This window comes from Melanaphis sacchari, unplaced genomic scaffold (assembly GCF_002803265.2).
Source record: "Melanaphis sacchari strain LSU unplaced genomic scaffold, SCAv2.0 Contig41_pilon_pilon, whole genome shotgun sequence".
Lineage (NCBI taxonomy): Eukaryota > Metazoa > Arthropoda > Insecta > Hemiptera > Aphididae > Melanaphis > Melanaphis sacchari.
Window position 1 is genome coordinate 1,759,434 of NW_020271269.1, and position 23,781 is coordinate 1,783,214.

Consider the following 23,781-nt stretch of genomic DNA (forward strand, 5'->3'; position numbering starts at 1 on the left):
GCAGTATACACAGTGTACTGTGGGTGATAACGGTATTTTAATTGATAATTAATTCTTTGATAATATCTAATAGTGATAAAAGTGGATTAATATTTCATAGTTCTTACTTCTTACCTAATTTTTTTTATTCTTTTCATACTATTTATATAATTACTTGAGTTTATATTACACATAAATCGTCGTACTTTACACTTTACAATAATTGTTTACGGTCTAACCTATTTTTTTCCTGTAACTTTTATTGTTTTAAAATGACATGATTTTTTGCCATTAAAATATCTGAAACATATTATTTTCATATAATAACTGTTATGCTTGGTCTTAGTAAAATAAAAAGTCGTGTAAATTGCTTATGGAATATTACACAAACAGCGTTTCCAAAAACACCGGTGATAATTTATCCCAACTACAATTATTATAAGTAAGAGTTTATTTCATTTTTAAATTTGTCTCTTTTTATTGTTAAAATCTTCATAGGCATTTTCAGAATTCGACTATGAATATATCGTCAAGAAATATGGAAAAAATCAAAAACCGTTTGGCTCTAGAAAGATCGCCTTACCTTTTACAGCACGCTGAAAATCCTGTGCAATGGTTTGTATTTTAATTTTTAAATAATATGTTGTTGTTTTCTTACTGTGTTCTTAATGTCTAAATTATCCATTTAATGAATTTACAAACAAATTAGTGAAACTTATAAATAAAATTAAAAAATAAATATTTTTTCACCAATAAAATTATCTAATTTTATACCTATATATCTTTTATATATACTTGTAGAAGCCAACTGGCATTAATTTATAGAATAAAATACACAAAATCACCTAATTACTGTAATGTTTTTTCAACTTTTATTATTTCGTTATAAAATCTAAGCATTTCATCTTGTAAATTATTTAACCCATAAATTTATTCCTAATATATTTAATTTAAATAATATTCTAAAAATATAAACATTATATATTAATTAGATGTTTAAGTTATTTGAAAATCATTTCTAAACCAGTACCTTATTTTATTAAGGTATCCATGGGGTGATGAGGCATTTGAAAAAGCACGTTCGGAGAAAAAACTTATTTTTCTATCGGTTGGTTATTCTACTTGTCATTGGTGCCATGTAATGGAACACGAGTCATTTGAAAACCCAGATATTGCAGCTGTCATGAATGAACATTATGTAAACATTAAGGTGGATCGAGAAGAACGACCTGATGTAGATCAATTGTACATGACTTTTGTTCAGGTATCTTAACTATATACTTATACACTTACTGCATTCTGTTTAAAGATCAAAACGTATAACTATTTAAATACTGAAGAATGATTAAAAGTGTTATGCATATTACATACTAATTTAAAAACTCTGTTTTTGTCAAAGATTTGAATTTTCAGTAAAAAAAAAGTTTTTAAAAATTAATTCTATAGTTCTATGCTGATACTTTTGTTTAGATATTTTTTAATAGTGAAGTACTATGTGTTTTATAGATTTATCATATATATTTTAAATACATTTTTATATTTATACTAAAAACCAAATAATAGACTTAGGTCTTAAATAGACTATAAACCAGTAATGATGTTAATATGCCTTTAACCTACTTACTAATTCTATCTTATATTGGTAGGCGGCTTCTGGTCAAGGAGGATGGCCAATGAGTGTATTTTTAACCCCCGATTTGAAACCAATTGGTGGTGGAACTTACTATCCACCTGAAGATGCTTATGGGCGTCCTGGATTCAAAACTATTCTTTTACACATGGCTAAAAGGGTAAATCAATCATAATAAATATTTATAATACCATAATGGGTATATAATTTATTTTTATTTTTACCAGTGGAAAAATGATTCAAGGTCCATGATGGAAAATAGTTCAAAACTTATGAAAATACTTAATAATACTACTGCTTTTGATATACAACTCGGGACTGAACTTTCTCATATTATGAAACCTAACCCTAAAACATGGATAACTTGTTACTCACAAATTCAGAGAATTTATGATGATGAATGGGGTGGTTTTGGAATGCCACCTAAATTTCCTCAGCCATCAATATTAGATTTTCTGTTTCATGTTTCTTACAAAATGCCAAAGTCATCCGAGGGAAAAAATAGCTTGGAAATGGCATTGACAACTTTGCAAAAAATGGCCATGGGTGGCATACATGATCACATTGGTCAAGTGAGAAATTTTAAGATGTTAAAATAAAATTTGAACTTACTATCATTGATTTTAGGGGTTTGCTAGATATTCTACAGATGAAAAATGGCATGTACCACATTTTGAAAAAATGTTGTATGATCAAGCACAGTTAGCTGTATCATATACTACAGCCTTCCAAATAACTAAACATGAGCAGTATTCAGATGTTGTTCATGATATCTTGCAATACGTCAGTAGGGATTTAAGCCATAAGGTACAGAATTTACCTTATTATAATGTATTAAACATTTATTTTTAACACAATGCACATAGTAAATATAACAAGTTATCTAAGAAGTAACAACTTTTTTTTTTTTAAATCCAATACATAGATACTTTTATTTTCAGTGTTGAAAATATATTTATTACTTTCAAATGTAATAATAATATTATCTATGTAGTGTTATAGTGAGAATTAATTTCAATAGTATTATAGTAAATATTTTTACTTCTATACATTTTATGAATTAATTAAAATTAGAAAAAAATCATAATTTTTAGCAAGGTGGATTTTATAGTGCAGAAGATGCAGATTCACTACCTACAGCTGATTCTACTAAAAAGCGTGAAGGTGCTTTTTGTACTTGGACTCAAGAAGAAATAAAAACACTCTTAGACAAACCTCTTGATTCAAAATCTGATATTAAACTTTCTGAACTATTTTGTTGGCATTTTAGTGTTTTACCTAATGGTAATGTTCGACCAGACTCGGTAAGTGTCAAGTGAAGTTTTTAAAAAATAAAAACCATAGGTGTGTGTAGAATTTTATAATTTGTGCTGCACATATTTTAACTCACCCGATAGAACAATAATCAGCCCACTTATTTTTCACATTATATCTAAGGTTAGTAATATATGCTAGGCTAAAATAAGGTAAAATTATTATGTTCTTGTATGGTATATCATTCAATTATTTTTTATCAAGTAAAATTATTGTTTAATGTTATTAGTATTAATATAATATACCAACAAATGGATTATGAACATCAGTTAATATGTGCATATTTTAATATACCATTATAACTCTGCTGATTAAAATATTTTCACTTATATAGGCTATAATTATTATGATGTGTTTGGTTGCATATGTCGAAGATGTGTGGATATGACTTTCAATATATTTATAGACTCTACACATTAATAAGTTTTTTTTATTTGATCAACTAAAAATTCATATTTTAATTTTATTCAATATTTTTAAAATTATTCACCGATCAACTAAACCAAAAAAAAATTTAAAATGTAAAGAATGCATTATTTGCTACACCTACACACGTCTATAATAAAAATATTTGCTTAATTAATTACTATTTACTTTATTAATTTATTCATAGGATCCTCATGGAGAGTTATTGGATCAAAATGTGTTGATAGAGTTCAGAAGCAAAGAAAATACTGCCAAAAAGTTTCAAATAACTGTGGAAAATGTAGAAAAAGAACTAAAAATTGCAAAAAGCATATTATTTGAAGCACGAAAAAAAAGACCTCTCCCACATTTGGACAATAAAATAATAACTTCATGGAATGGTAAATTAACCTCTTTACTAAAATTTTTAGTAATTCTGTAAATTAGTAAAATGATAAAAATAAGACTATAGGCCAAAGTTAAATTAACAAGTGTCACATTTTTACTGAATTTAATGTAGTATGATAACTAGTATTATATATTTATCTTGCCCCGTCAATAAAGCACTTTGAATACCAGAACACAATAAAAATTTAAAAATATAATATTTTGTTGTACATTTATACACTTATTTTTATTGTTTCTTATTATATTATTTTTGTTTTAATACTTAAACTAAGAATTACTAAAAAAATGTATAACAATAGGTGTTTTAGTATGACAATCATGAAATAAACATAAAAGAAATAAAACTTATCCCAATAAAATATTCTAAACTTAGTATGCAAACAAAAACAATTTGTAAATTTATGAAAATTTAAGAGTCGCCCTGGTAATTTAATGACTTTCCTCTAAAAATGCTAATAGAAGCAAATTTTCTACTTAATTATTTCTCCATGCAAATAACACTGTCTTATAAATGATATTAATATATCAGTAGAGTTTTCTAACACAATTAAATGTATTACAATATATTTTACAATAAAATATTTAAAGTGAAACTTCTATTAAACAAAATACTTTTGAAAACCAAACCAAATTATAATCTAATTTATTTTTAAACATTTCTCTATAATACAAATTGTTTTCGTTGTCCTTAAGACTATATTATGGAAGTTTCACAGTATTATATTATATTTGTGTATTTTATAGGACTAATGATAACAGCATACGCAAGAGCAGCATCAGCATTAAATGTAGAGGAATATAAACAAAGAGCTATTAAAGCTGCCGAATTTCTTCAAACGCATGCATGGGACTCTAATGTTAATTTATTATTACGCTCGTGTTATGTAAATGATAATGGAGATATCACTAACATGTAATTATTCACCACAGAATTTTGTATTCTTTTTTTGCTAATTGTTTCTTAATTTTTTTCTAGAGAAAACCCTATCCCAGGTTTTCTCAATGACTATGCTTTTCTTATACGCGGCCTTTTAGATTTGTATGAATGTACACTACAGTTTAGATGGTTAAAATGGGCTGATGAATTGCAAACGCAGCAAGATGAGTTGTTCTGGGATAAGGAGAAATTTGGATACTTTTCTTCGTCTGACAAAGATCCAAGTATCATTTTGAGGTTCAAGAGTGGTAAGAGAATGATGGACTGTTAATGAATATTATATTTTAAAGCCGTTTTTCCAGATCATGATGGAGCTGAACCTTCTGGTAATTCAATATCGGTATTGAATCTATTAAGACTATCAGTATTGACTGAAAAGTCTGAATACCGTTCAAAAATTGATCCTTTATTTTTGACATTTTCTGGCCGTTTGTCTAACAATTCAAGTGCTTTACCAACACTAGTGTCTGCACTCACTCTACATTGTGATTCAATCACTTCTGTAAGTATGATGTAGATTATTTTAAAATTATTTTTAATGTTATAACTATTCTGTTTAGGTATACATTACTGGTGATTTAGACAATCCTGATCTAGAAGCATTATTATCTGCAATTCGACAACGCTATATGCCTAATCTTGTATTAGGTCATGCTGATAAAAACTCTTTATCAGAACTAGCAAAAAGTTTAGCGATTGCAGAAAATGGAAAAGTTGCTGCATATGTATGCAAGAATAATACATGCAATTTACCAGTACATAGCGCAAAAGAGTTAATTGCTTTATTAGATGGGACAGTGAAAAGCCCACATCCATAGTTGCTCAGTATAATTATATTTTTGATTTTGTAAAATGTTAAATGTATTTATTATTTAATATTATTAACATATGTATTCATGTTATAGATCAATATAATATATATATATATGTGTATACTTATATTTATTTTCCAATTATATTTTTATTTTTACTTTTACAGTATATTTAGTATTATACCTTTGAGTAAAGACATTTTAAGACAAGCTCATTATTTGGGAACATCTACGTGTTAGAAATAGAGATAAGCTTACAAGTCAAACTGATTATATTGGTGAATCATGAGGACTTAGACTCAATATTTATAATTAGAGCTCAGATTTCTATGCAATTGCATATTTTTTTCTCTTTTACTTTTTTGAATTTTTGTCAGTTATCTTCACGAATCATAACAATTTGAATTTAATGGTGAAATTTTATTTGTACATTTCTGTATATTTTTACAAAATTCGAAATATATTGCATATTAAAACGAAAAATTTTTAAACACTTAGTTTATTTAAGTAATTAATTATTATAAATTTTTTGATTTGTAAATTTTATATAAAAAAATGTTCTTGCATATTTTTATGATTTTTACTGCATATTATATGGCATATTTCGATACTTTTTAGTGCATAAAAATCCGTGCTCTATTTATAATTATCTTTATTATGGCTGATGACCAAAGTTCAAAATTATAAAGTGTTTATACCTGTTAAATCTACATTGAGTATGACAGTATCTTACAAAACATAAAGTTATATTATTACATTATTCCACAAGAGTATTGCATTATTATTATTATTTAAATAATTTATGAGTAGCTTATGATTAAACAACATTAGTCATAGTAACAACTCGCAGATATATAAACATGTATTCATAGTAACAAACTAATTACTGAATCGTCTCATGTCTGGATTCATGGTCGGTGAAAATGAGCCCTCAGGAAGTCCAAACCTCAATCTTTTGGGTTATAGACAGTGGAGTATTTTAGAGGAGACCGCTTGCTCTAAGCCCCATCAAAATATTAAATCACAAAAAGCTGATTTGGTAAAATCAACTGCCTCAATATCGTTATGATTGTTTCGTATCGTCATAGACGAGTGGTTAGATTAAGAAGTATATAAATGCAAATCCCATACATGTGATTGCAGCTCTAAAAAAATATTTCAAATAATCAAATCAATACAGTGAAGTTTTAGATTCTTGACATCATTTTTCTTAAATGTACAATAATACATTATACTTAATATTACACTTCAGAGTGAAAAAAAAAATATTGAAAATTTCATTCCAGTTCAAAAAAATAATAACTTTAGGGATTTGAACCTTTTTTACCGCTACGCATTAATTTCTATCACACGTCAGTAAGTACGAGTCTATAGATTTATACTAAAAGTTACTAACACAGTAACTCTTAATTATGAAATTGAACGAATTAAACGAAAATATAAAAATTTCGCGTTTTAAAACACCGATTACAATATATGAAACCAAATGCGCACTGAGCTTTATCACACACATCGAATTATTCATAGAATAACGCAGTATTTTTATTTTTATGTTTTTCCGTTCATTTTTTTATTCATTCGTCAAAAAGTTTGAATATTTCACTCAAGTTATAAAAACACCAGAAGGATCTATATAATACTGCAGATAGTCACAATTTTCACAAGTTGCAGAGATTAATTTTACAGTTGTATTTTGGTGTTAATTGATATGATAATACTAATACATTAAATAATAGCCGTCAAACACAGTTTTTAGTAGCCATTATAATGTAAGTAAACAATTCTTATAGGTAACGAGCTACATGCGCAGCATAATAAACGGCGGAAAATCCGTTTAGTTCGTTTCCTAAAGGAACGCCGTGTATTTTTAACTTTGTATACCACAGACATGAATACATGATTCCTGTACTTTACTCTGCTGTTAGAAATGCCGAAATTTCCATCGAAGCGCCCTCTACTTCGATAACTTCGAGCGTCACTCTTATTAAAATGTCTGGCATTGAAATATTTGAAATACACCTTCTTGCCGATGGACCGGAGACATTAGTCTTCGCCACATCCGGTTCCGACGGGCCTTTGCTAGTTTCATCCGAAACGAGAGATAAGGCGATTGGATTTTAACTTCTGCGGCTGATGCCATTATTGCAGCATTTACAATGGCAATCATACACCTTATCTGCGGTCCCACATAGTTAGCCAACAATATTGATGATGGGCAAATAACAAGAAGTGCTTTAGATGTCTGTTGCACGGAGACGGCGTCCGACTCAACTGAATCACCACCACAGTCTGCAGTCGTAACGATGTGTATGTTAGGCAAACAAGTGGGATATATTTTATTTATTAAGTTATAGAGTTTTCGACTTCTCAAAGGGTTCATTGATTGACCGTCGAGTGGTTCTTTCGAAACGGTTTCTATTGAAGCCGCAGTGATCTTGAAATCGGTCGTAATATTTTTCATGATTTAATAATGACTTTATTTACGATAGGTTTACGTTATGTCGTTATGAAATTAGAGTGAACTGTTCGATGTGCTCTCTAAAACAACACTAAAAGCAAACAGCTGAACAGCTCTTACACGAATATTTTATATTTCAACATTATATATGGTTGACAGTAGCAACAACAGCTTTTTAATTATGTACCTATTTATTATTAATTAATTCTCGGCTATTTGGTACAAAATAGTTTATAAAATGGTACAAAATGAATAGAAAATAACAGTTGTTATAAAACACCTACTAAAATTAAATTTTACATTTCAGTTACTTAGTCAAAACCTAGATATAAATTGTAAAACTACATTTATTACATTAACAAGATACTTTAATTTTATTTAAAAATATCTATATACATATTTTGGTACATAAAATGCATGTTTATTTGTAAAACCTTGCGATTTTGTACAGTTTAATATTTAAAAAAGAATCTTATTGTTGTTATACAACGAACATGACAAAAAAATTAAACGAGTAGATTGTAATAACACATTATGTATTATGTATTATTATAATAAGTAAGTAAACTTTATATTAGAACATATAAATATGTATAATTAACACTGTTTATCTTTATGATAAAAATCAATTTATTTCAATTTATTAGAAAATATACACCTATGATTTTTCACAATAAAACATACTTACCCTAAATGCCCAATTACTTTTAGTTTGTATCAACAACTGCGTTTTTTTTTACACATTTTTTGCTAAAAAAATTATATTTTTTTGAATATTTGAAGTTGTTTAAACTTTTTACTCTTTTGAACGACAACATACATTTAAAATTTAAAATCAAAATGTTCTTTTGAAATGCCTATTGTTAACATTTTACTTATCGGAGAAAGGTGACTTATAGCTTTGGCTATAAGTATAGATCGTAAATGTTTAGAATAATTATTGTGATGCACAAACGTATTAATACAAAAGACGTTCGAGGGAATTTAACACAATACATTTTTGTCATATTCTTCGTCTACAATACCTAGTCTAATTATAATAATTAAATTACTAAAATTGCCGTCTACTATGTTAACTTAAATTTTGTGTTTAATCTCAACTAACATCCACAATGATTTTATATTCTGTCTGACGTCTGTTTTGTTTAACACGAGTTTCCAGAATTTTGATTTTGACTTTTCCAAAAATTGAAATATTCCATTTTTTTTTTTTAATTAACTTTAATTACTCCTTCTATAAGATTTAAGGTAACAAAATCAAAAACGTGGGAAAATTGATTAAAAAAATTGACTTGACGAAAAATCAAATTTGTCTTAAGAATTCTTACAGCTTCACTAATCAACGGTACGTTAGAATGGAAATACGTCTAAATTCCTATACTTTACGTGTGTTAGACAAAGACAAAAAGTCACCGCTTACAAAGCTTGATAAATAAATTAGTGGTCAAACAGCGATTACTGTACGCTCATCATTGACTGTTATGCCGCCTGTGAATCTCGTTATACCTCTCTTTCTATAACCGTCGATTTCTATATCTATAGGTTATAGGTAGGTAATGAATAATCAATATTCAGTTTTATCGTCATGATTATAAAACATACCAAATATATATATCTACAGGTGGCGGGTCTTGCTGTATTTGATTTCCATAATTCTAAAGGTTATTTTCTACCGGAACATCATTTTCACCATTTAAAGTGTCTCATACGACACAAGTAACATTTCCTACATTTTATAAATAGATAAAAAAAATTAATTTTATTAAGATAAAATAAAAACTTGTAATAAAACAGACCAAATTTTCCAATAAATCATAGTAATCCCTCCCCTACATCAATAAAATATGTTCATAGTGCAACTGAAATTTTTCTGTCATACCATCAATAATGTTGAGCCCCGCTATTGAAGTAAACAGCCTTTCTTTTCTATTATAAAATTAAGTTGTACAAATTACACACAATAATATAATAATAATATTACTTTTAATTAGTAATTTTATAATTGTATCAATATAATAATCGATAAATTAAAACTATAAAATTTTTTCGGCTAACAACAACTTATAATAATGTTTGTTTTGTTTAAAAATATATATTAATATTGTAATTAAAAATAATAACTAGTAACGTAAAAAAGGACTAATAATAATAGAAACAGTCAATTTCATTATATGAAGACAAATAATAATAAAAATAATAATAATAATAATAATAAAAAAAAATCAGACATTGATATATAATATATAACGTTAAAATAAATAAAACATTTAACAAAAAGTTGATTTAGTTCTAATTATATAGCATGGGTTAACAACACAATTTCACAATATTATTAGGGTAATTTCAATTGTTACATACAACAGGTGGTCCCCTTAATTAAAAATGTTTACCCACTGTTCTATGAACTAAAATATACACAAATTTCTATTTTTTTTAATTTAAATTTTGATGAAAGCATTAAAACATGACAAGCAATTAAGGTAAACACATACAATGTAATCAAAACTGAAAAATTCTGAGGACGGCTAGTGCAATGTTTAACTAATAATGTAATTTAAAATGAAAAACATTAGATCAATAAGGAATAAATATGTGAATTTTGAAAAAAGATTTTTTACCTCTGTACCGTCCAGAATTTTTAGCATAATAATATTTATAAATAGATAAATTAATAAACAATATAATTATAGAATTATACAAATTGTTAACAATTACATCAAATTCGTATTTACACTCTTCAATATAATAAAATGGTAAAATTTATGTTTAGATAGATAGTGGTACACTAAATTGACAGGATTATTTTTTTTCAATTTGTCGATCATATGACACAATATACATTTTAAAGTGTGTCATCAATTTATCAGTATTTTTTTTTTTAATGAAACATTAAACATTAAATGGTTTAACCTGCAACATAGACTATTTATACTTACAACTTAAAATAATTTATAAATAATTTAACACATTATATAAGTATACAATACAATTTTCTTTTCTAAACAACTAATAAAACTGTATTTGTACTTAAAAATAAAAATTATAATTGGCTTAATTTTATTGTACTAATGCACAAAATACCAGTGAAAATTAAAAACAAATGCATTTTTGTTGAGCAGACCCACATTTAAAATAATCGATTATATTTTAAAATTTTTAAATAATGGCACTTATATTTTTAAAATAAAGTAACTGCTATTTGATCAAATTTTGTCTATAAAAAATATAATTTTCTTTTATACAAGCCAAACAATTTTTAAGTTTTTTCTTTATCATTTGAAAAATTGTATGTATCTTGCATCCAATAGTAGATACAGAATATAATATTTAAATTTATGAACACAAATACAGAAAATCAATGAATTAAAACTTCATTGATAAATAACAGAATTATAAAAGTTGTTTGTATTATTATTAGATGTTAATTTTATAGTTTTGATTTTCACTATACAATGTGAAAGAAAAAAATTATTTTTAAATATATATATATATATATATATTATACATAGTACCTACAACTTTTGAATATATAATTTGTATTAAACAAATATTCCAGTCATAATAAATATTAAAAATAGTTGATACAAAATTTTGTCATTGACCATTTTATAATAAAATGTAATGAATAAAAATAAATTTTCAAACTTAAACATACATCTGTTAATTTTACTTAAAATATTCATATAATTAAATGGAATTGAAGTGTCTTGAATAATTAAATTAATTTAAAAATGAATAACCACACATATCTATGGCACATATATTATTAATAATTAAGCAATATAAAGTATACACTAAGTAAAAAAGAATATACATAATAATTATAATAAAAAACAACAGGTGTGTACTATATTAAGAGCAATTACAATAGGTTCTGAAAGACTTTTAATGGTGGTGGATTTGTCTATTGAGTTTAGAGATCGATATTATTATTATAATTAATTAATATACATGTTATTTTACACAACTATAATAATAATGAAACAGTTGAGGTAAGAATTATTAAATGTCAGTGCTATTAACAGGTGTCAAGCAAGTGATATTTATTAACATTTCAAATGAGTATCTTTAACCTCAGTCTATGCATGGTAAAAAAAAACCGTTTAACATTTTCATTCATTTTTTATTCAACTTATTAAAACAATAACATTATTGTACAAAACCTAGTAAAAATTAAATTTAGGTTATAAAAATAATCTATAAATGATGGTGATTTATAGATAGTAATATTTTCTATAATATATAGTAATGAATCAGTTACTTGATATTTTTTGAAGCAGAACATATCTTTGAGGTTTAAAGAACTATGATATAATGTCGCTAGCTGGATGTCATAACACTATGAGTCTGTTGAGAAGGTGGCAATGTTGACGAATCTAAAATTATATACAAAACAAATTTTATAACAATTTTTTTTTATTAATAAGTTTGAATGTTTTTGGAGTAACAGCAAACTTATAAGTTATTTTATACTTGAACTGATGTTGCCACCAATTGTGGTAGGTTAACATTTAAAAATGTTTTTTATGAAATAATTGTTTTTTTTCTATCATAATCATTTATACGGTGTATTGAGTTAAGATAATTTTATTTCCAATAAATAAATATTAAAAAATATATTTATATATTTCTTTTTGTATATTATATATGTTTATAAATTAAAAATAAATTATATAGAAAATCATATACGATTTTTTAAATATTAATCTTACTTAATATCAATAGATTGCATTTTAAATTAAAATAAATAATAATAATGAATGAACATTAATATTTTTAATTTTTAATAACATACTTTTTTCCAAAGGTTTCGATTTCCAAATGTATTAAATAGCTGAAATTACAGACAGCTCGCCGCAGCGTTAATTCAGGAAATTCTTAATTTCAGAAATATGATAGTAAAATACTTGAGAAATATATCATTTAAAATGTTAGACCATGCCCTTTTTTATATTTATAATCACCTCATTAGTAGTTACTGTTCTAGATATTTTTGTTGAAATTCAATCTAGTACAAGAGCTCCTTGTGGAAACGTAAAATCTTACTTGGAGTATTGGCTGTAGAAGATTCACTAGGGCTATTTAAAGCACTTGCACTACTTGGAGTCAATGTGTTATGTGCCATGAGCTTTTGACGCACCTCTCGTATTTTGAGCTGTAATGATGATTTATTAGGGAAAATATCTGAGTGGTTAGCCTGAAATAAAACAAAATAGATTATTCATTAAATTACTATAAGTCATCAACTATAATTTATTATTTACCTGAAATACTGAGGTTGATTGAGTAGAAGGAAACATGCCTTGCTCTTGAAATAGAGTCATAACTAATTGTCTTCTTTGTTCCAACATCTTTCGATGTCCTTTTTCTGCAGCAGAACTATCATTTCGCCCACTAGGTGTTTTAGGTGTCCTAGGTGAAGCTGCTACAGTATCCTCTTGTTCCAATACCCCTCTATATGCTTCTGGATTAAAATCTGGACCAAAGAATGTATTTCCAACAAGTTTTCCTGATGATTTAGGAGTTTCTGCCTGAGTGTCACAGTCAGGTAATTGCTTTTTACGGAATGTCTGAGCATTGAATACATGGGGACTGGATGGTACTGATATTGCACTTGGTGAATTACATTCATCTGGTTTGAATTGTGGTAGCGAAGAAAACTTCATTTCAAAGTTTACTTGTTCTAAAACACGGTCCATACCATCTTCAATATTTTTTTTGAAAAAGCTACGTTTAGCTGACGGTGACACTGGAACTTCGTCTGCCATATCTTCAACCAAATCAGAATCTTTATCAGGTAATGAATTTGGCAGTGAATCTTGACTAGAAGATACTGAAAATATATGATAAATATTAGACTCATTATATACTTAGATGTTCTTAGCAAATGTTTTCTAATTATGCTAAACATATAATATAATAAAATATTATGTTTTAAAAAAAATGAAACATATCTATAAATTTAGTATTTAAATATTTCGCAAAACTTAAACAGCATATTTAGTTATGCTTATATATTTCAAAATATAGTTTATTTTAATTATTATTTTAATCAACAATATTGTTGATTAAATTATTATTTTTTCATCAAACCATTTGGGATAATATTTATAATTAACTAAATAAATAATAAAATATCATTGTGAATGAATTAGAATATAAATTAAGTAATAATTACAAATTATTATTGAAATAATTAAAATATTAAATACCTTAATCAAAAATAGATATACATTTTATTAAGTTGGAAAAATAATTAATATTCTATATTTTTGTCTTTAATAATTTATATTCTGCTCAAAATAAGAAATGTAGTCAACAGCAACGGTCAGATAACACTTGTTTGACTATTCCTATTAAGTCATCAATCTGTGTACAGTGGTTACGCCTTTACTCAGTAGTCGACTACTGATTACATTCCTTATTTTGAACAGAGTATAGACTCATGAATTATGATAGTCATTTGTTGAATATTGTAGTCCGAATAAGAAATTAATAGTTAATTAATTAATATGTAAATTCCCGAAATATAAACAAACTTATCAACAAAAATTTTATTTTTGGGATCCCTCCTTCTTTTTATTAAAGTAAAATCATAAATATTTTATAAATGAAAGTTGAGAAAACTATCAAAAATGAATTACTCGTTTATACTCCAATAAATAATTAATATCTTTCATTCTAAACAGCTCCTTAGACATTGGATGTACCCAATATTTTATCCAACATACTTTGGTGTCTTTTTTTACAATACCCAAAGCCATACTCTTTTCCTTATTCCTTATCATTCCACATTTTATGAGCATAGCTATACTCTGCTTCATATGCTCCATTCTATTAACAACAAGCCCTTTAATATATTTCAATTTTAAATATTAATTGTATTATTTTATTTCTGCTTTTTCTTTTCTTCAATAGTTATATATCTGTATCTACTGAAAATAATTTTTATTTTGTTAATTTTAATCTATGTTATATATTTTAAAATTACTACTGGTGTTAATATGCAAATAATAATTAGTTAGATTATTTTGGATTCCTTATATGACACTCTATAATGTAATTAATTAAAATGTAAAAAGGTTATGGGTGATTCTGAGCCAGAATTTATCTGACCAATTAAAGTTCTATTAGATTACACTAATATATTAAGTTACATTACTAACCCATAGATTGCCTTCTTTGTAAAGGAGCTTTGCCTAACTGTGCTGGAGTGGGAGCAAGCACAAATGGCTTTTCTTCTATATCGTTTTTTGATGTTTCCTCCTAAAACACAATCACCAAAAATCAATTATATCACATAGTTACTAAATATTTATAACAATATCAACAGACCTTAGCATTATCATCTTTAAAATCAAATATAATTGGTGAACTATTTTCTTTAGAATCTGCATACTGTGACTTCTCAAAAGACATTAAATTTTCATCATTATCAGCTCTTATTACAATATCTGGATCTCGTTTTTCTATATTAATTTAATAATTTACATTTTATAAAAATTATTCAAATACAACATAATTTATAATTAATAAAATACCTGAAGTATTAGTATTCTTTGGGGTTGTTCCAGTTTCACTGAAATAATAAGCAAAATATAAATATAATTACTTTAAATATAATGTAGAAATCAGAAGACAATTATATAAATTGAATTTATAATTTTTTAAATAATTTGAATTTAATTTTTATTTAAGCACTTACTTAGTATTAATGACCAATGGATTACTTTGAGGAGTACTGACAATAACAGTAGAAGCTTGTGTTGTTTTCACAGACTGTGGTTGATTCACTGATGTATCTGTAGATAATAATTAATTTTAAATATATAAATGAATAATTATATTACATATATTTTACTTGTAAATGTTTGTTGTGGTAAATATATGTTTGGTAATCGACTGGGTATCAAATATTGTACAGTGGTTGTTTCATTATTCCTTGTTGATGGATTCCCATTATCATTACCTTTAGCCACTAATAAATTAGTGACTAAAGAAGTAGAAGAGTCACCAGAATTCAAAAACGCCAATGTTAAAGATTGTTGTTGAAACCCTGATGATTGTTTTGCAGCAGTTTGTATCAATACAGGTCGACCTCCTATTACTTGTCTAACAGAACACGGAGGTTTTTGTTCAGTTTCCTTGTTAGGTGAAGATGTATAATGAAATATATTCTGTTGTGATAATGGTGTTACAACAATTTTTGAGTTAACAGTTGTTGTAGTAGTTGGTTTATTATTGTTCCATTCAGCAGTTGATGCTGCCCAAGCATTAGTATTGATCAATTTTGTTTGATTCCAAGTTTCAGATCCAGATGATGTCCATGCAGTTGGTTCAGTTGTTTGCTGAGGAAATTGATCAGAAGGATTTTTAATTTTTGGTGAAGCTGGCATCAATTTAAATGCACCACCGGTAGGTTGAAATGGGGAAACTCCTACGGGATTAATAGGAGAATGATATGGATACACAATTGGAGTTGTTGGTTCTCTTGAATTAACTGTTTTTGGTTGATACTTAGAATCTGATGAGCTCGTAGATACCAATCTAAAAATAAAATATTTATTCAACATAGTTTATACTAATATTATTTAATAAAAATGTAAACATTAATATTAAAAAACATTGAGTCAAATTATAAAATGAATTCAAATAAAACATATACAATTATTTTAAGATAATTTAAAAGTACGTTTTAGATAAATAAATTTGTAATCAGTTAAAAAATTAACAATTTTGTTATAAATTAATACATTGTATAACAAGTTTCACATTTTTTAAATTAAATGGTACATGTGTATTTGGATTTACCTTGCTTTTATAGGTTTTGGCCGACAAGTCACTTCACTAGAACTAGTTGATTTGACTGGACTGAACCGTTGTTGAGGGAATGTTTTATTCTCATGTAATGGTTCGGCATCACTTTGTGATTCAGTATCAGAATCTGTTACTTTTTCTTTACATTTTAAATCAATTTCAGAACTTTCGACAACAACCTATATAATGAATAACAAAAATTTTAAACAATAAAAAATGTATTTAAAACAAAAAACAGAAACATCACACAAACCATTTGTTCATCTTCTGAATCATTTTTCATTTCAACATCAGGATCTTTTTTTTCTTGAACTTTTTGTTCATCAGTCATTTCTATAGTTACTTCAACCATAGGATCATGGTCCAATGGTGTATGTTCATCAGTAGATCCTAACTTAGATCGACCGCTACCACTTGACTTTCTTCTATCTTTACTACACCACTTCCACTCTGGATGTGCTTTAAAATGAGCTTCTTTGACTTCAGAAGCTAATTCATGATACTTTTGTTTTTGATCTGGATCTAATGCATACCACCATTCTCCAAGAATCTTTGATACTGTTCTATTATCTTGATTTGGATGTCGTTGGTGAACCAAAGCTCTATGTCTTTTACTAAATATCATAAAAGCATTCATAGGTCGCCTTATACGATCTTTAGCCTTTGTTAGTGGACTTTGTGGTTCTTTAGTGTTTTGTAAAGCACTAAGAGATTGAGTTCTACGTTTACCAGCTGCAGTATTAGGATTTTGATCATCAGTATCACAAGGTTCTTGTTCAAATACATCATCATCATCAACGTCAGGAGATTCAGCTGGTGGTGGGGTTAAAATAGGTGGAGCTGATAAGGGTGGAGAGAGAGATTTTGGCATTGAAGTAATATTTGGTTGGACTACTTCTTCAGAATTCAGTATTGGCAATAATGTATCCCAAGAATAAACAGTTAAATTTCCATTTTCATTGTCTAAAATAAAAATATCATAAAAGAACATTATTATTTATAAATAATATTAATACACACATTTATTATGAACATAAATTTTAACTATAAAAATAAAATTACTTGACAATGTGGAGTTAGGTTCAGGTGGATCTTCTTTTCTTTCATCCATGATAGGTAATACAGGTAATAGTTCAGTAGGATGAACAATTACTTGTTGAAGTACTGAATTCTTATTTTGATAATCCTGATATTCATTCTGGAGAGTTGTGTAATTATGTTTTGTTACTACAGAAGGTACTGACGATGTAGTGATTACGTTTGGAATGTTTTGAACTCTCTGCTCAATTAAAAAATAAATAAATATTTATTTGAATAAAAAAAAAAACTTTTCTTCTTACTTGATGATATCCAGTAGTATGTAATAAATGTTGTGTAAATGATACATTATTGACAGCAGGTTCTTTCTTTATCACAGATTCTTGAAAAACAATATTATTATTGTCTCTATTAAAAACTTCATTGTTTTCATTAACTCGACTGTATGCATCACTAACTGTATTCTATTCATTAAATATTAAATATAAATTATTTTTTTTATTTATTAATTATTATAAATATTTATTATTTATCGCACTAACCATTTCAACGGTGGTTAATGCTTTTTCTAATATATGACCGTGTTGTTGAGATGATACTACAACACTTGGATGTCTTTCAACTTGCCACTGAGCTGCAGGTTGATTAGTGAGTTTTGTTTGTTGTTGAGGTGAAGATAATATTCCTCTCCAACATATTTGTGTTTGAGAATTTACAGTAACACTCGGTGGTTTAGGTTGTATTGTATGTGGTGAAATTCTAATAACACTAGTTTGACTTGATGTTGGCATTGACTCATGTAAACCATGTTGTGTTTTTGGTCTCAACAATTCTGGCCTAAAAATAATACTTATTATTTATAGTTTATAACAAATTATTAGAGATCAAATTATCAAATATATTATATTATGTTTTATATTATTATTGGTAGAATCTATAAATTTTATTTATAATTCTAAAATACACAAATAGTCTAAAATATAGAACTTTATAACCACATGGCTAAGTTACTTTCATAGAGTAACATTGTTTAACAATTTAACTCGTAATTTTTAAGAATAACATAGCTCTTATATGCTTATTTGTTTTAAAATTAAAATACGTAAATATAAATGTTAATAACACTAAAATTATAAATTATATATAATATAACAGAAAATCAAAAACACTGAATTTATTATAAATTAACAATAATTAATGAAAAGTTAAAACTTTTAAAATTAAATAATAAATAAATACTTAATAAATATATTCTAAGTCAATTAAATTATAACTGATGAGCTACTTAAATATTTGAGTTTTACTTTAAATAAATTATTTTAAGTTTAGGTTTATAAAAATTAAAAATTAAATATACATGTTATACATTAATTTTCATACTTTACGAGTTGTTGTTGTTGTCTAAATTGGTTAGAATTGTTGTTTATGGCAGGTGGAATAGCTAGTCCAGTAGGTGTCGTGGAAGAATAATTTTGATTTGTTGGCAAAATAATGGGTAGGAACATATTCTGACGGGATCCAACTGTAAGTGGCGATTGTGTGTTATTGTTACCACCTAATGGACAAGGGGAAGAATATAATGGCGTTCCAGATCTTGAACTTCCTAATGAAACTGTAAAAATAAACATATAAACATTTATATTAATAAATTTTAGTGTACATACATCATAATAAAAGAATATTCTTAAAAAGTTATCTAATATGAAATTGAACAGTTCGAAAATGCTAGATTATTAATTATTACGTTGTATACCAAGCATATTGGCAGCTTCCGTTTCATCGGGGTCAAAGCGACCAGTCAATCGTCGTTCAGAAAAACTGGGAGAAGTTTGAGATTCCCGTGATGTTTCATCTCCGTCTATGGTACTTCGATTTCCTCTAAAATTGTTTATAAATCAAAAATATTTAGTAAACTAAATAAATATATATAATTATATGATTTAATACCTCGTAAAACTCGTACTACTTGAAGCACAAGATCTTAAACTACTTCCTTTTAAGCTTAAGTGTCGAGAACAGTATCCTCTTCTCTGGGACTCTTTTGAACAACCTTCTTTTGAACATAATCGTCGCCATTGTTTTCCATTAAACTTTTTTCTTATTCCACTTGGAGTGGTTACAATATCTCCTTTCTTATATTTATGAGGGGATGTGATCTGAGATCTAGGAGTAACTGGAGTGGATCTAGGTGTGGTGCTACCTCCATGATCTAATATACTGCATGTACTACCTCTGCTTTGCATACTACTCCTTTTGCTGCTTCCTGATAATTTCCCAGCATCTACAATCAAAAGTCAAAATTTAAAAGATATAACTGGAAACTATTTTATTTTGTATATATATAATTGCTTTAACTAATATTTTTCTATTATTATTATAAGAACTATCTAAAATTTAACAGTTAAAAATGTACTATGACTAATAAAATCTTTAAAATAAAATAAACTATTAAGATAATTATTATGATTAACCGTGTATTTAAGATAAATAAAAATAAAAAATGTTAATTTTGTTTATCACTGAAAATAATAAAGAAAGTAAAAAGTTCATTATGAAAATAAAATCAAAAGACGATTGATGATAATTCAATAAGTACTTAAAGTAGTATTAAGTTAATTATTATAAAATGCATATAAAGGATATAAGTTTATTTTAAAAATTAACTGTGATCAAAGATGTATTCAAAACATCATATTGACCACAGAGTTTTTGTTTACATGACTGAATAATAAAGTTTACAAATTATTTAGATAAAGTGCCATCCATTTTTATGATTTACTAAGATATTAATGTATAGATATTTTATTACAATACAGAAATAGAACTGTACAAAGCAAAATACTGTCAATATTTTAATTGAATTCTATATGAAAGATAAAATATTCAATATTATGTATCGAAACATATGATCCCCATTTAAAAAAAATTTGTATTTTTATATTTAACTTACCAGCGTCTGACATAAATAATATATCTTCTCGTCGGAGATCATCATCACTTTCACAGAAATCATCAAAATGGTGATTATTTATAGGTTGTAAAGGAGAAGATACTGTAGTCTGATAATAACTAGCTGGCTCGTTAGTTATAGGTGGTGTAGGTTCACGTATTAGTGGAATATGACCATTAGGTACATCATGTTCAAGTTCATCCCACCATGGTGGTAACAGTAAACGAAGATCTGCTCTTTTTACCACATATTCTTCGTTGTTACCAGATACAACACTTACAACAAATCTTACAGGGCTAGTAATTATTTTCTGTACAACACCTTCAATAAATACTCGGGGAGCTAGATGTCCTTCGTCTGGTTGAGAACTAGCAATTCGAACACATACCCTTGCACCAATATTAACCTATGAATACAAAATTATAATTATTAAATAAATACAATATAGATTAAAAAATAAATATGTTTATTATATATTTCAGCTACAAAATAGTAACTTCAAACTTCATAAATATATAGGTTATTTTTAAAACAGAACATTTTGGCTAAGACAACTAAATTAAATAATAATGAGTAACTATTTTGTTGCAACCAAAAATAAACAATAAAAATATAATGTTTATATTTTAAGAACAAAATACATGTGTGAACGATTTCGGGATAAAAAGAAGATGCTAGAGCACTAGCAGAGTCTCAACAAACCTATTGATATAATTTGTTATTTAAAGCAATTCAATAGCTTTGAAGATTAACTGTTATCAGCAAAATTAAATTAAAATTAAAAAATTAAGATATAGGTAGTTAAATACATATAAGTTTAGAAAATATAAACATATTTAATTGTATTAAATTTATAATTGTATGAAAAATGCAAAATTAGATATTAAAAATAAATAAGGTTGATCACTGGGAATTTATAAAAAAGTTAAATTAAAGATTAAATCATAGAAATAGTTTAGTGTATTTAAAATAATATTTTTGTTTAGTAAAATAATGGTAAAGATATAATGATATAAATTAAATTAATAAATAATAATATATTGATATTCAAAGTTTATCCAGTATCTGATTTAAATTTAAATTTTCAAAAAATTTAAGTTTAAAAAAATCTAATAATATTATACATATAATTAATGAAATAAAATAATTTATAAATCATATAATTGTAGAACTTTAAAATAGAAAAATATTAAATTTACTTATGTGAATACATTTTTTTTTCCAGTTAGAGCTTAATACAAGAATTAATCATCATTATGAAATATATGTGTCATAATGTACCATGATAAATATTTACTATATAGGATTTTGAATTTAAAATCCCAATCGTATACATACTGTAGAGTTAAGAATATTTAAAAAAAAAATTTTATCAGTTAGATCGGTGTATATTTCTACTTTACCGGGCACCCTAAATTTCGCAATTTTTTTTTTTTTAATTATATGTATTTTTTAACGCTGAAACCAATGGTGCAAATGAAAAGTTGTTAAGTTTGCCTTAGTTGTAGTTGGAGCACTGAGAATGAACAGCTCATCACCCATAAATCACAACACCACAAATGTCTAACAATAATAGATGTGATTTGGCAAAAAATATATTTTTTCTCAACGACATACCATAAATTGTTAGTGTTATGTTTATTTTAATTTAGTTTTAATATTTACCTATAGTTACAATTTTAATTTTTTTTATTTTGTTTTTCCCTACACTTCCATTTAAATTTGTTTATAGATGCTTCATCTCTTGTCAACTTCATTTTATGACCTCTTACACATTTTGGGTCATTTTTTAAAATACCGAAACATTGTAGCATTTCAATTAACCCTATACCGTCATTACTCAATGATAATTTTTTTAAATCTTATAAATTTAAATGGTTACTTATTAAATTCATGGTTAGGAATTGAAATATTAATTCTACAGAAACACTGTTATACACATAAAATAAGTGCAACACTGAAACTTTAGATATTAAATGTTTTTGTAATCTTATATTTAAGTTATTTTTTCTCAAAATACCTTTGTTATTTGTTATATTATCTTTATAAATGTCATTAAGATAAAAATAATAGATACTTATGATACGCTGTTCATACCAAATAGATTATTTTTTTTTCATTTTAAATCGTGTGGACCTACTATAGGTGTTGTTTCATAGCAAATTGGGTGATATTTTTGTTTTAAATGTCCGAGCGAGCGAGTGACCTAGCTTGGTCTCGAGGTGCAACTAAAATGCATTTTTTAAATTGTGTGATCAACTTAAGGTGATTTTTCATAGCAAGTAAAAATAAAAGATATTAAAATACAAATTTCAGAAAAAAAAATTTTGAAAAACTTCTTTTGGAGCTTAACTAGAATTGATGAAAAAACTTTTTTTCAAAAAATAGCGCAAAAAATAAGTTACGTTGTAAGAAATTAGAACACAGTTGGAGTGAGGATGGTAGAAGAAACGAGGAGATGCCACTGCGCAACAATTCGATCAATTACATTTTAAGTATAATGGGTATTTAAGGTTTATAATAAAAAATGAAAACTTCAATTAGATATAACTTCGAAACTAATTTTGTGCGCCAAATTATGATTTCACCAACATTTTTCTGGCCTCAAAAATAACTGAGTCCTCCAAAAAAATTGCCAAAAAAAGGAGTACCCGGAATAGTAGAAATGTTCTGTTAGAGCCGCCGCCTCCCACCCAGGCATAGCAGAAACCTACGGGTGCCACTAAAATTCTGTCAAACAATCACACACGTGTTCCATCAAAAACCTACGATAATAAAAACCTAAAAACCTACAGTACCACCCTCCACCAGCCGCCTAAGTTTCCGCGGGTTAACCAAAAAAAAAAAAAAAATAAAAAAAATGAATAATCATTTTAAATCATATATGCCATAGTATATCATCATGATTATTTCCTAAGTAAGATTTAGAATTTAAATTTCCTGTCTTATAAATATTATAGAATGAAATTTAAATAATATTTAAACTGCTAATTTATTAATGTAAATGTATGTAACTATTAATTAAATAAAAAT

The 23,781-nt window shown here is 26.4% G+C and overlaps 2 protein-coding genes across 5 annotated transcripts in view; one reads left to right on the forward strand and one right to left on the reverse strand.

Annotated features, from left to right (window-relative positions):
- Positions 1 to 263: 263 nt before the first annotated feature.
- Positions 264 to 5,571, forward strand: LOC112597439 (spermatogenesis-associated protein 20). 2 transcript variants are annotated; one of them, XM_025343484.1, is made up of 12 exons: positions 264 to 421; positions 478 to 594; positions 1,024 to 1,243; positions 1,626 to 1,769; positions 1,837 to 2,181; positions 2,237 to 2,416; positions 2,704 to 2,913; positions 3,537 to 3,729; positions 4,481 to 4,649; positions 4,713 to 4,921; positions 4,976 to 5,175; positions 5,234 to 5,571. In XM_025343484.1, the coding sequence occupies exons 1-12, from the start codon at positions 312 to 314 to the stop codon at positions 5,489 to 5,491; spliced, it is 2,355 nt and encodes a 784-aa protein (XP_025199269.1). In that variant the 5' UTR covers positions 264 to 311; the 3' UTR covers positions 5,492 to 5,571. The 2 variants fall into 2 exon arrangements, with proteins under 2 accessions (XP_025199269.1, XP_025199270.1); XM_025343485.1 differs by having other exon boundaries at positions 329 to 421; positions 488 to 594.
- Positions 5,572 to 12,150: 6,579 nt separating this feature from the next.
- LOC112597483 (putative transcription factor capicua) overlaps positions 12,151 to 23,781 on the reverse strand; it is a 16,576-nt gene continuing 4,945 nt past the window's right edge. For 2 of the 3 annotated variants that reach the window (XM_025343553.1, XM_025343554.1), the window contains exons 3-19: positions 20,749 to 21,154; positions 19,746 to 20,079; positions 19,543 to 19,676; positions 19,179 to 19,410; positions 18,341 to 18,635; positions 18,101 to 18,262; positions 17,823 to 18,039; positions 17,014 to 17,723; positions 16,755 to 16,939; positions 15,805 to 16,490; positions 15,649 to 15,745; positions 15,485 to 15,522; positions 15,279 to 15,412; positions 15,110 to 15,209; positions 13,208 to 13,776; positions 12,990 to 13,140; positions 12,151 to 12,319 (exon numbers count right to left, since the gene is read on the reverse strand). In XM_025343553.1, the coding sequence (XP_025199338.1) occupies positions 12,264 to 12,319; positions 12,990 to 13,140; positions 13,208 to 13,776; positions 15,110 to 15,209; positions 15,279 to 15,412; positions 15,485 to 15,522; positions 15,649 to 15,745; positions 15,805 to 16,490; positions 16,755 to 16,939; positions 17,014 to 17,723; positions 17,823 to 18,039; positions 18,101 to 18,262; positions 18,341 to 18,635; positions 19,179 to 19,410; positions 19,543 to 19,676; positions 19,746 to 20,079; positions 20,749 to 21,154 (4,506 nt within the window). In that variant the 3' untranslated portion in view covers positions 12,151 to 12,263. The remainder of the gene's footprint in view (positions 12,320 to 12,989; positions 13,141 to 13,207; positions 13,777 to 15,109; positions 15,210 to 15,278; positions 15,413 to 15,484; positions 15,523 to 15,648; positions 15,746 to 15,804; positions 16,491 to 16,754; positions 16,940 to 17,013; positions 17,724 to 17,822; positions 18,040 to 18,100; positions 18,263 to 18,340; positions 18,636 to 19,178; positions 19,411 to 19,542; positions 19,677 to 19,745; positions 20,080 to 20,748; positions 21,155 to 23,781) is intronic. The other variant, XM_025343555.1, reaches the window with a different exon arrangement.